The sequence below is a fragment of the Lycorma delicatula genome, chromosome 8 (assembly GCF_047948215.1).
Source record: "Lycorma delicatula isolate Av1 chromosome 8, ASM4794821v1, whole genome shotgun sequence".
In the NCBI taxonomy this organism is placed as follows: domain Eukaryota; kingdom Metazoa; phylum Arthropoda; class Insecta; order Hemiptera; family Fulgoridae; genus Lycorma; species Lycorma delicatula.
The window spans coordinates 71918588-71933158 of NC_134462.1; the positions used below are offsets into that span (position 1 = coordinate 71918588).

Genomic DNA, 14571 nt, shown 5'->3' on the forward strand with positions numbered 1-14571 from the left:
CACCTTCTACAGTGACAAATATTTTGGGCAGATTGTTTCTCTTTGGTGTCCCTCACCTCATCATACAGTAATGAATTTGAGATACAAATTACAGATGGAAGTACTATCATTAAACACTGCTGATTCGGTTGGTGAATTAACAACTCATTTTCATTCGAGTTGTCACATGCACTTAAAAACTCAAGTGATACCTCCCTTGAACCTGACAACATTCGTTTCAGTATGCTTTCACACCTTCCTAATTCAGAGCTACAACACCTATTGTGTATTTATAATAGTGTATTCTCTTCTCTTCCTTTCATTCTGGTCAGAAGCCATTGTCGTACCGGTACTTAAACCTGGTAAAGACAATGCAAGCCCCTCAAGCTACTGCCCTATCTCTTTGACAAGTGTTTATATAGAGAGAATGGTGAACCCGCAGACTTAAATGGGAGAGACATGTCCTTTTATCTCTAAAACAGTATGGTCTCCGACAAGGATGATCTTCCATTGACCATTTAGTGTCATTGAAAACAGCTATTCAAAATGCTTTCCTACTCCACCAGCGCCTTGTCGCTATCTTCTTCAATATCAGAAAGGTGTATGACAAAGCCTGGCGACATGGTATTCTTAATACTATTGAAATCCCTGGGGTGTCGAGGCCCTTGACACCCCAGGGATTTCTTAAATGACCGAACTTTCTGTGTCTGTGTTGGAGATTCTCTATCGAATAACATTACTTTGGAAAATGGAGTGCCACCTTAATTTCTATAGCCATCAAAGTATTACCAAATATGTGCAGCCACCTGTTCCATGTTCGTTATTTGTTGATGATTTTGCTATATATATTACGTCTCGTTCAACAGCCACAGCAGAGAGACTACTACAGATCGCTTATATCTCGCTTTGAATCTTGGTCCAGGGTTACTGGCTTCATGTATTCATCTGAGAAAAGAAAAGTGTAGGTTTTTCTTGGCTGCGGGACCCTTCCATTCCACACATTTTTCTCAACAGAGAACTAATTACTATCTCTTCTGATATCAGGTCTTTAGGTTTATTTTTTGATAGCCACCTTACTTGTGTCAAACACATCAGAGAATTAAAAACAAAATGTTCCAAACTAAGATATGCTGCAAGTCCTTAGCAACAACAATTGGGGAGCTGATAGGTCATGTATGATACGTTTTTATTATTCCTTAGTTCTTTCCTGTTTAGATTATGGTTGTGTTGTCTACTCTTGTCATACCGTGCTTAAAACACTGGATGGTGTACATCATGCTTTCCTTCATCTTGCCACAGGTCCCTTTAGATCAAGCCCTGTTCATAAGCTTACTTGTTGATTGTAGTGAGCCATCACTTTAGGATAGATGGTACCAGCTTTTAGCATCTTATTTTGCCCGTCTCAAAGGACAGTCAAATCACCAATCACCTGGCATTTGACTCAGGTGATTCCCAATCACCTTGGGAATCCTAATTTAGGAAGGTATGAAAATCATCCATGTTGTACTGCACCTGCAGGTGTTCGTACCAGTCGTCTACTGCACCTTATAAATGTTGACACACCTATTTTCCAAATTTTATGTTTGATGATATACAATAAAGAATCAACACCATCTATTGTCTTCCAACAAATGTTTTAATTCATCCTCTCCAAGATAAACCGAGATGCAGTAGTATACACTGATGGATCGAAACACAATGATACCATTGGTTGGTTGTTCTATTGTTGTGAATGATAAAACTTATATGATTGGTCTACCTGTATCACGAGTGTATTTACTGCTGAACTATATGTTATAAATAAGGCTCTGAATATCATTCACCCTAAGTACCAAAATATCCTTATTTGCAATTTGCAGGGACTCTCTCCAAGCCTTAGAAAACCTTTATTCCAGATATCCTATCGTCATCAAAATCTACAACACAATCGCTGAGTTGAATCATCACAACACAAGTGAGTTTCCACTGGATCCCTATAGCCATGCAGGGATTTAGAGTAATGAATGTGCAGATTCTGCTGCTAAAGATGCATGTAGTCAACCCCTTTTCACTACCCGTGTTACTACATCTGACTTTATTAACTGTGTAAAACTCACACTTCGCGCAGACAAGTGGCAAGACCACTGGATTGCCACAGTAGACAACAAACTTCACTATATCAAAGATGCTGTGTTGCCATAGGACTCCTCCCACTGGAAAATTTGCTGAGAGGAAGTGGTCCTCTGCCAATTGTGGATAGGACATACAAGATCCACTTACTTGGTACCTGATGTCAGCAGAAAATGCACCACTATGCATAAGATGGGACTGCCATTTAACTGTGTGCCACATCCTGTTGGATTGCATATGTTATGTGGCCTAACATCGCAAATTTAAATTATCTAGAAACTTTTGTTGTATCCTAGGCAATGACAAGCAGTTTGTAGATAAGTTATATGTAATATTTATCTGGTTGAAGTATTTGTATTTTTTATTAAATTTTTTTAAAAAGTTACCTTTGTTATTCGTGAAAGGGCCCTTTACACCTGTTACAGATTTTGTTTCATTTTTTATATTTTAGTTTCTCATTTTAAATAAATTTATTACTGTTAAGATTCTGAAATTGAATGACATTAGTAATGTAAAATTTACATGAATAATAGTTTTAAGTTTTAGTCATATCTTATCTGTGGTATTAGCTTTAAGTATTAGTTTTTATAATTTAGCTTTTTATTTTTCCCTTGTATGTGATATTAGTTTAAGTTTTTAGTGATATTAGTTTTTTATACTTTAATTTTAATCTAGTTTTAGCTTTTAGTTTTGTTTTTAAATTTTTAATGATCACATTATGTTTGATCTGGGCGATAATGCAAAAACGTTTTTCACCCTCAAAAAAATAAATAAATAAAAATAAAACCAATAAAACAGAAAAATTCAATGACAAGAAAGAATTTTTGTTTAGTTTTGAAGTACAATAACCTTTCTAAGTACATAAATCTTATTATCAAAACATGTAGAGATTTAATTCTGTAATAGTTGGTTATTAAATGTCTAATAAGTGTATAAATTTTATTATAAAAACTTGTAGAGAAATTAATTCTGTGATAGTTGATGTAATTGAGGTTATTAAAAACAAACAAAAAATCAGCTTTTATTATTAAAAACAAAACAAAAAAATGTTAGGAATTTGTAATAATTAAAAACAGCTGCTTGTAGTGCAATAAATTTAGGCACTTGAAAAACTATTATACCTTTACTTGAAAAAAAATACTCACTATGGTTTATAACATATTAATTACAATAAATGTCCAAAAATAACTCCATTGGCATTTATGCACTTTCAACTCATTTCCTTAAATTTTCTGTTGCAAAAACCTAATATCTTTTCATGCTCCTTGATGAGGGCAGCAGCATTGAGATTGTGGGCAATCAGTTCATCTCTTGACTCCCCATAAGATCTGGTGATTTAGGTGATCAGTTTACTACTGGCTCTCTACTTCCGATCCATTTACCAATAAATTTTTCATGTAAGAATTATCTTATTTAATTCATGAAATGAGCGAATACTTCATTAAAAAGACCTCTGCTGTAGTATGTTTGTGCATTATTTTTCATTCTCAAAAGAAAAAACTTAATTCTACCATTTCAATAATATCACCAAATTCATTTCTACAAGTATGTAACCATTAGATTATTCTAGATGGTTGTGGTCATTTTTTCAGCATAATTATTTTCTGACAGAGGTATGCCTTAGTAGATGATTCTACTAATGTATTCCTTAGTAGACAAAGTAAAATAAATAAAAAATAAATTTATAATGAGCATTATCATGTCAATTTCACTATTGACATTTGATATTACAAAAAAAAAAGTTATCTACATCAACCTAAAAATATTTACGAATTAATACCGGGTGATTCAAAAAGGACTTCAGAAATGTAAAAGCATATAAAGATTTATTTAGCTAACTTACAGATTCAGTTGAGGTCTCTTTCATAGCAAAACACATCAAGTTTTTGGGTTTTTTACTCTCATAGTTCATTAACACTAAATTCAGCCACCAGTATTGTTAAAAACGGATATATTTACTGGTGTGAAACTTGCTTTCTGTTTGTTTTGGTTTCATAGTTTGCAGTTGGCAATTACAGTCCAATATAATTATCATACAGTACAGTTAGGAAGATTTCTAGTAGGCATACAATTTACTCTTGGCACAAAACTTTTATTGAAACAGGTTATTTTGTTAAACATACAAAATCACCAGACTGCCCATGTGTCCCTGAAGCTGCTGTGGACCAACTCTAAGAAAGCTTTGCAAGAAATCAACTCAACATTGCACTTTAACTAATACAAACTAACCATGGTTCAACACATTACATTACATTACATTACAACACATTACAACACATTACATTACATTACAGATGACGACAAAGTTACTTGGCTGAGTTTTGTGTGGAAATGTTGAATAGAATTGCAGACAGCGATACATTTGTAGACAACAATACAGTGATGAGTCAACATTTCACTTCAGAGTTAGTAAAAACCCTTATTTGTAGCACATTAATGGTAGCTGTAAAGTCAATGTTTTTTGTGCTCTAAACACAGCAAAATTAGGCACCCACCTCACTGCCATGTATAAGTCCAAAATTTCTTTCATACTATCCCAAGTTTGTGGATTAGTCGTGAAGGTCTAATTGCATGGCCACCTCGCTCTCCAGATTTGACCCCTGTCGATTTTTTCTAGTGGAGTATCATTAAAGATTGGGTTTATAATACCACCTTTGCTTGCTGATCTTGTTGAGCTAAGACTTTGAATTAATGCTGCAGTTGCAGAGGTAACTAAAAAAAAACCTGACTTGCCTACAGTCTGGAATGAAATTGACTTCATCTGGGATGTCATCACATTACAAATGACAGCCACATCAAACCATGTATGTCGCATTACAGTTGGAAGCCAACTGAATGTTGGGTGACAAACTTTGTGTTTTTCTATGAAATGAGACCTTAACGTTATCTTTACGTTATCTTAATAAACTTTTATATTCTTTTAAAGTCGTTGAAGCCCTTTTTGAATCATTCTGTATGATTAAAATATTTTATTAGTGTTACATGGTTGTGTAAAGCAAGACATAGATAGGTATGTAAGCTCTTAATTCTGTTTTTGTTTGTTTTTTCCACCGACTGTATATGAATCAGGACATAAAATCTTTTGATACTTTTAAGTTGGTGAAATTAAAATTAACCGTTATATGCTAAGAAAATGTAATTTTTAAAAAGTACAATCAAGTGTTGACACCATGGCCTGTATAGAAAAACTGTAATAGAGAGGTATAACTTTAACAAAGGGTTCCTCTACTGTGATGGGATTGAGAAACAAACTTCTGAAAGGTTGTTGAAATAATCAGCCAGTTGATTACCACTATAACAGATGCCTGCAAATGCAATTGTTTGTTACCAATTTGTGGGCAATGTTTGTTACTTTTACAATTATTACTGTACTATTTGCTCTAACTTATTAATTTACATCTATTTTCTTTAATATAATTTTTATACCGATGTATGTAGAAATTTCAGTCTATAATTATGCTGTTGGGATTTCTACATTAAATCCTCAACTTTGGATCTTTTCTTTTTCAATAAAGAAATAAAAGTTTTTTCTTAGAAACTATTAAGAAATTAAATTTATTTTAAGTTATTTTCTATCCTGGACATTGACATTTTTTAAAATAAATTAACATTACTTATAAATGTGATTTTATTTTTGAATCTTATTTTACAGTCTTACTCCTAATTCTGATTTTTGGTTATTATATTTCAATACAAAAGATAAGGTTTTGGAGCCTTGGATTCGAATAGTACCACCATTTAAGTACAATCCAGAAATTCCATTTTTTGAAATGCTTGTACCAACTATTGATACTGTGCGATTTGGTTTTATTATGGAGAAATTATTATCTGTTAATCATCCTGTAATGTATACTGGAATTACTGGTAAGTCATTTTATAAATAACGTTCTATTACTTTATAATATTTTATGGTATAATAAAAAGTTATCAGTAGATTTGATATTTGTTGATGTATTAGGAATTTCTTAATCTGCTCATTGAATGTGTGGAAAATACTACTCTTCTTGAAAAGTTCTCTCACCATTACTTATAATTTATTATTCTCTTTATAGGTGTAGGAAAGTCTGTTGTGGCAAAAACAGTTATAAATCATTTGCAGGAATCTGGTAAATGGGTTCCTGTGACACTTAACTTTTCTGCTCAGACTAGTTCGTTTCGAACTCAAGAAATTCTTGAATCAAAACTTGAAAAGAAGAAAAAGACAACACTTGGTGCACCTGCAGGAAAGAAAGTTGTCTTATTTATTGATGATGTAAATATGCCTAAATTGGAAACATATGGTGCACAACCTCCAATAGAATTACTGAGGTAATCAATTTTTTTTTGTAATGTTTTTTTATGACTAGTGAAAACTTGTGATTTATAGATTTCTTGGGAGCTTAGCTTGCATACCTTAATTTGTTGGAAACGTATTTAATAGTTGCTTCAGTAGTTGGCTCAGGTATGGCTAAGGCTAGCCTTAGCCATATCTAAGCCAACTGATTCCTGAAAAGCAGCAGGTTCTTAGGTATGAGTAGAAGTGAAGAAGAATATTAAAATTCCTATATTAATTATTTTCTTATTAAAACAATGTTTTTTTCTTATTTTTTACAATATGTTTATAATATATTTATGTTTTTCCCCTTATGCTTAAAATAATAAAAATAAGTAATAATGACAAAAAGTATCAATTCTTGCTGGAAATCATGACATTTATAAAACGTCTTACAGAAGTGTTATTATATGGTGTTGAAGTTGTAGTATAATTTCTAAACTTATTTAATAAATCATTCATATTATTAACTTAACCATATTATTAACCTACTACGAAGTATAATTTAGTAATTGCCAACACCCAATTTAAAAATCATAATAGAAGAATATACACTTGGAAAAAGCCAGGCGATACTGCAAGGTATCAGATAGATTATATCATGTTAAGCAAAGATTTAGAAATCAACTCGTTGACTGCAAAACTTACCCTGGAGCAGACATTGATAGCGACCATAATTTGGTGATAATGAAATGTAGATTGGGGTTTAAAAACCTGAAGAAAAGGTGTCAGATGAATCAGAGGAATTTAGAGAAGCTTGAGGAAGAGGAGGTAAAAAAGATTTTTGAGGAGGACATCGCAAGAGGTCTAAGTAAAAAAGATAAGGTAAAAAATGTAGAAGAAGAATGGGAGAATGTTAAAAAGGAAATTCTTAAATCAGCAGAAGCGAACTTAGGCGGAATAAAGAGAACTGGTAGAAAACCTTGGGTTTCAGACGATATATTGCAGCTGATGGATTAAAGAAAAGGGTTCAGAAGTAAAAAGAGAAATGAACATTGGTAAAATAGACGGAGCATACAGGAAAGTTAAGGAAAATTTTGGGGTACATAAATTAAAATCTAATAATGTATTAAACAAAGATGGTACACCAATATATAATACGAAAGGTAAAGTCGATAGATGGGTGGAATATATTGAAGAGTTATACGGAGAAAATGAATTAGAAAATGGGTGTTATAGAGGAAGAAGAGGAAGTTGAGGAGGATGAAATGGGAGAAACAATACTGAGATCTGAATTTAAGAGAGCATTAAAAGATTTAAATGGCAGAAAGGCTCCTGGAATAGACGGAATACCTGTAGAATTACTGTGCAGTGCAGGTGAGGAAGCGATTGATAGATTATACAAACTGGTGTGTAATATTTATGAAAAAGGCAAAGTTCCATCAGACTTCAAAAAAAGTGTTACAGTCATGATACCAAAGAAAGCAGGGGCAGATAAATGTGAAGAATACAGAACAATTAGTTTAACTAGTCATGCATCAAAAATCTTAACTAGAATTCTATACAGAAGAATTGAGAGGAGAGTGGAAGAAGTGTTAGGAGAAGACCAATTTGGTTTCAGGAAAAGTATAGGGACAAGGGAAGCGATTTTAGGCCTCAGATTAATAGTAGAAGGAAGATTAAAGAAAAACAAACCAACATACTTGGCGTTTATAGACCTAGAAAAGGCATTCGATAACGTAGACTGGAATAAAATGTTCAGCATTTTAAAAAAAATTAGGGTTCAAATACAGAGATAGAAGAACAATTGCTAACATGTACAGGAACCAAACAGCAACAGTAATAATTGAAGAAACATAAGAAAGAAGCCGTAATAAGAAAGGGAGTCCGACAAGGATGTTCCCTATCTCCGTTACTTTTTAATCTTTACATGGAACTAGCAGTTAATGATGTTAAAGAACAATTTAGATTCGTAGTAACAGTACAAGGTGAACAGATAAAGATGCTACGATTTAATGATGATATAGTAATTCTAGCCGAGAGTAAAAAGGATTTAGAAGAAACAATGAACGGCATAGAAGATGAAGTCCTACGCAAGAACTATCGCATGAAAATAAACAAGAACAAAACAAAAGTAAAGAAATGTCGTAGAAATAACAAAGATAACTGAATGTGAAAATAGGAGGAGAAAAGATTATGGAGGTAGAAGAATTTTGTTATTTGGGAAGTAGAATTACTAAAGATGGACGAAGCAGGAGCGATGTAAAATGCCGAATAGCACAAGCGAAACGAGCCTTCAAGTAAGAAATATAATTTGTTTATATCAAAAATTAATTTAAATGTCAGGAAAAAATTGTTGAAAGTATATGTTTGGAGTGTCGCTTTATATGGAAATGAAGATTGGACAATCTTAGTATCTGAGAAAAAAAGATAAGAAGCTTTTGAAATGTGGTGCTAAAGGAGAATGTTAAAAATCAGATGGGTGGATAAAGTGACAAATGAAGAGGTATTGCGGCAAATAGATGAAGAAAGAAGCATTTGGAAAAATAAAAGAAGAGACAGGCTTATATGCCACATACTAAGGCATCCTGGAATAGTCGCTTTAATATTGGAAGGACAGGTAGAAGGAAAAAATTGTGTAGGCAGGCCAAGTTTGGAATATGTAAAACAAATTGTTAGGGATGTAGGATGTAGAGGGTATACTGAAATGAAACGACTAGCACTAGATAGGGAATCTTGGAGAGCTGCATCAAACCAGTCAAATGACTGACGACAAAAAAAAAAAATATTAACTTTTGTCTTTTTTATTTTATTTCTAAATAACTTATCACTTTCATATTGTTAAAGAATTTTAAATAAATTTTTTATCTAATATACATTTACAACACCCTTTTTTGTTGTCTAAAAACCAACTAATAAAAAATGGGAGCAATACACAACAATACTAAAATGTAAGTTTAAACAACGTGCCAGGAATCTAAAAAGACAGTGATAATTCTGATGACTTTTATTACTGATAGAAATATCAAAACTGCAGCTATCACTGTGCAATTGAATGAAAAAAATTATGAAATGGCAAGCTTTTAAAAGAGACAACCATCCAGTGAAAAATATTTTTACTAAAATAAAGTATATGAGAAAGATGTATAAGATAAATATATCTAATCAGAGATGGTATTATGCAATTGATAAAATCTTTCATTGCAGAAGGTTTATGCAATGGATTATGTAAAACATAATTGGTTGAACAGTCTATAAAAAATGACTAAATGAAGATGAAATAGGAGTTAGTAAGAAAAGTTAGAAATAATATGAGATTTTTGGTTAAGAAAACTGGTAGAAGACAATAAAAATGTCAGTAGAGGTGTTTTATGAAAAACCCCGATGATTAAAATCATTGGAGTTATATTATCTTTTGTCTTAAAATCATAATAGTAAGGATAATAAGTCTTCACATCTGATTAAAAGATAAAAATTAGTACCCAGAGAAACTCCAATGATACAAGTATTATAATTAATCTATATAAATAAAAATGTAAATGTTCCATTTCAATGTTACAATATGTGTGTCCGCTATAGTCTAAAAACTACTGGACCAATTTACATGCAGGGAAAAGGGAGAAAGAGAAAAATCAGAAAAGGAAAATAGGGAAAAATGGGGAAAAAGAAATTGAAATGGGAAAGGAGAAATAAGAAAAGGTGAAACGGGGGAAAAAGAAAGGAAAATAAGGGAAAGAGAAATGGGGGAAGGAAAGGGACAGGGGAAAGTGGAAAAATTGGGGAAAGTGAATGTGATAAAAATGAAAATGATAAAAGGGATAGTTTAAAATTTTGTGAAGTTCTGTAATGTTCATTTTGTTAATGCTTTATTAAATTTTCAATTGTGTTAATTTAATCTGTGTATATATATATATATATATATATATATACTCAAATCTACCAATAGCGCAAAGCATTGCCGGGTCTGCCAGTACTTTAATAAAATGTTTTGTACTCAAGTGTCAGAAAAAGAGCATCAGTTTTAAATTTTTATCTTCAATACATTTGTAATAAGTCTTGATATTTTTTTTTTTTTTTTTTTTTTTTTTAGGCAATATTTGGATTTTAAAGGTTTATATGACAGAGATAAATTATTTTGGAAAGAAATAAATGATGTTGTAGTATGTGCAGCATGTGCTCCTCCTGGTGGTGGACGAAATCCATTAACACCTCGATTTGTGCGACATTTTGGTATGTTACTCATACCTTCACCAAATGAATCTACTTTAAAAGTCATCTTTGGGGTGAGCATTTTCATATTTGTAATTTTAGCTTGTATAACATTTTATGTAAAATATCACAGTAATTACTTACTACATTTAGAAGATATTGCTTAAAAATAACGAGGACTCTTAGAAATTATAAAATAGTAAATATACTTTTTATAAAAGGAGAAAAGAATGTTTTGAAAAAAGAATGCAATCTGAATTTTGTTGATCTTTATTTAAACTATTTTTCATTATATAACACTAAAATTAGAAAAGTTTTCAGATCATATATACTTTTAATTTTACAACATATGTTAAAAATTACTTCTTCTAACCTAGATGATATTTATTACAGATTTTATAAGACATTTTTCCATTATGCTCATTCACGGCTAGGTTTGAAATTTACTTTTGATACCAGTTTTTAGTAAATTATATAATTTTTCTGAAAAATACATTTTATAAATATCCCTATAGGATATACTTGTACCCCAGCCCACATACTTGCAACATAGCTTTTGTTTTATTTGAGACAAGTGACCCAACCTGCTGAAACCAACTTTGTTACACTGTTAGAAGAAAGTAAACACACTGTTGAATTAAGCCAAAATAAACTTCACCTACAGCTTTTATTTAAGAAATAAAGGACCTTTTGCACATCAGAGAGAAGTTGCATATTAAACACCAGTTTTATATGTGTTTTGTTACTAGTGTGAAGAATTGCATTGTCTTTTGCTGTTTTCCACCCCTCATTCCAATTTCATCAACAAAATATCAAAACAATATTTTTCATGACCTGAATCTTTCTAATTGTTGAAAATACTGATACGTGTGTCATTTAGTGCACAATGCAGTAATTAGTTAAGAGAATAAATTAAAAACAGGTATACTTTAGTAATTATTATATTTATAAATTAAAAAATGTTCCAGGCAATAATGAAAGGTTTTCTGTCAGACTTTTCACGTCAGATTAGTGATATTGCTGGTCAAATTGTCAATGCTGCAGTTGATATATATCAGCGAATTGCTATTGATTTGCTTCCAACTCCAGCTAAATCGCATTATGTATTTAATTTGAGGGATTTATCGAAGTGTATTCAAGGTGTTCTTCAAGCTGATTCTGGTACAATGAGAGAAGTACTAGAAATTCAAAGGTATACTTAAAGTACTCATATGTTTATTTTACTTCCATAAGTTAATTTTATACTAACAAGAGTATCTGGTTTCATCCAGGTAATGGGCATGTACTAACATCACTTGTAGATGTGATAAATATTGCTTTCAGAAAAAACATTGTAAAACCAAATTGATAACAACTTGTTATAAAATATTGTTGTAATTTATATTAGCATAAAAGGTTTCATTTGAAAATTGTTAATCTTGAGAATATCCTCCCATAAATATTCATATTAAAAAATAGTATTTCAGTGTTTTTTTGTCTTCAGTCATTTGATTGGTTTGATGCAGCCCTCCAAAATTCCCTATCTAATGCCAGTTGTTTACTTTCAGTATAAATACCCCCTACTTCTACATCCCTAACAATTTGTTTTACATATTCTAAATGTTGCCTGTCTGCACAATTTTTCCCATCTACCTGTTCCTTCGATATCAAAGCGACTATTCCAGGATGCCTTAAGATGTAGCCTATAAGTCTTCTTCTTCTAGCTATATTTTTCCAAATGCTGCTTTCTTCATCAATTTGCCGCAACACCTCTCCATTCGCCGGTTTATCCACTTATCTGATTTTTTACATTCTCCTATAGCATCCCATTTTAAAAGCTTCTAATCTTCTCTTCTCAGGTACTCTGATCGTCCAAGTTTCACTTCCATATAAAGCTATGCTCCAAACATATACTTTCAAAAATCTTTTCCTGACGTTTACATTAATTTTTGATGTAAACAAATTATATTTCTGTCTGCAAGTTTGTTTCGCCTGTGCTATTTGGCATTTTATATCGCTCCTGCTTTGTCCATCTTTAGTAATTCTACTTCCCAAATTACAAAATTCTTCTTCCTCCATAATTTTTTCTCTTCCTATTTTTATATTCAAAGGTCCATGTACATTATTTCTACATTTCATTACTTTCGTTTCGTACTTATTTATTTTCATGTGGTAGTTCTTGCGTAGGACTTCATCCATGCCGTTCATTGTTTCTTCTAATTCTATTTTACTTTCAACTAGGATCTAAATTGTTCTTTAACATCATTAACAGCTAGTTATATAAAGACTAAAAAGCAGTGGGAATAGGGAACATCCTTGGCGGACTCCCTTTTTTAATACTGACTTCTTTCTTATATTCTTCAATTAATACTGTTGCAGTTTGGTTCCTGTAAATGTTAGCAATTGTTCTTCTATCTCTAATTCAGTTATGATTTATGATTTACTGTTAGTGTACTTAAAATTTAAATGCTTCTGTTTTCAGGTTATTTTATCATGAATGTTTAAGAGTTTTTCATGACAGATTAATAAATTTAGAAGATAAATCATATTTCTACCGTTTAATGAATGAAATTTGCCAAAGAATATTTGGTACACCTGTTATATTACTTCCTGCTGAACAAATAATTAAAGATCCTCCAATGTTATTGTTTGGAGATTTTGGTAAACCAGTTGCCAAAGAAGAAAGAATCTATGAAGAAATGAAAGATCTTGAAAAATTAAAACAAGTGCTATATGTAAGTGTGTTGTATAGTTCATAATTTTTTTCCTGAAAAAAAAAATCAATTTATTATGTTAGTAATGTGACTAGCTAGAATTATAATTTAAAGAAATTGTCAATTTTATTTGCACATCATCGTTTATTATTGGTGTACGTAATCAACAAACACATATTTAAGAAGTAAAATTATCTTTCAATTTAAATCTCTTCAGATGCATTGTTTAACCATTTTACTGTCAATAAAAAATAATTCCTGAGCAGCATTTGGTAAATTTAAATATCTCTATTTTTCTTTCCTTATTAATTGCAAAAAATAATATTGCCTTTATTATACTGATATATTTATTAGTCATTTGTTTATAAATTTTATTCAATTAACGGAGTTTCATAAAATCTGGTAATATTAACAAGTAAAAATATTAATTGTAACTATAGAAGCATTTGAAATTTATTCCAATAAATTTTTATACATGTAAATGTAAAGATTCCTTGTAATTTATTATGACCAAAAACAACATTGATATTCTTAAAAATAGTAAAATTTCTTGGCAAGCTTATCAGGAAGATGATAAATTATCATTGCTTTCTTCACTTAAGTAATAATATTATTGCAAATCAACATTCGAAGCCTACTAAATGCAAATGATATATCCAGCCCCCACAAGTGACACTTTTACAGTCTTCACTTTAAGAACTGGCTGTGTTTTACAATTAACATCATTACCTCAGAGAAAATAACTTCAGTTAACCAATGATAATGATGACAGCTCTTAACTGTTGTTGAGTTTAGCAGAATTGATTGATAGGCTGGTATGTGATAAATACATGAATTTTTTCTTTTTTTAGGAATTTTTATTGGACTATAACCTTTTAACAGCAAAGGAAATGAAACTGATATTGTTCATGGATGCAGTTGAACATGCAATACGTATTAGTCGTATATTGAGAGCAGAAAGGGGTAATGGATTGTTGGTAGGTGTCGGAGGCATGGGTAAACAGAATATTACAAGGCTTTCATCTCATGTAAATGGATACAAGTAAGAATATATCTGTTCGTAATATTATGTGTTCATTTCATTGTCTGCAAAATTTACATTTGACAGTCATCACATTTGTAGTAATTATTTTTTACCTCTTTTTAGTACTTGTTTATAAAAATAAAGGGATTTATTATGTGTACAGTAATAGATATTGATACCTAAAGTTTTGGCACCTAATTTTTCAGGTGCTAAACCTTAAAACCTTAGTGATGACTTTTTTTTAACTTCCTTGATCATTAGGAACCCTAGACTCCTCCTTAACACAGCTCATTAATGAAATTAAA

General features: G+C 31.3%; 1 protein-coding gene across 1 annotated transcript in view; it reads left to right on the forward strand.

Annotated features, from left to right (window-relative positions):
- Positions 1 to 14571, forward strand: part of Dhc16F (Dynein heavy chain at 16F) — a 149275-nt gene that overhangs the window by 74840 nt on the left and 59864 nt on the right. The window contains exons 24-29 of the mRNA XM_075373265.1: positions 5741 to 5952; positions 6141 to 6396; positions 10431 to 10623; positions 11518 to 11741; positions 13011 to 13263; positions 14094 to 14284. Coding sequence (XP_075229380.1) covers positions 5741 to 5952; positions 6141 to 6396; positions 10431 to 10623; positions 11518 to 11741; positions 13011 to 13263; positions 14094 to 14284 — 1329 coding nt within the window. The remainder of the gene's footprint in view (positions 1 to 5740; positions 5953 to 6140; positions 6397 to 10430; positions 10624 to 11517; positions 11742 to 13010; positions 13264 to 14093; positions 14285 to 14571) is intronic.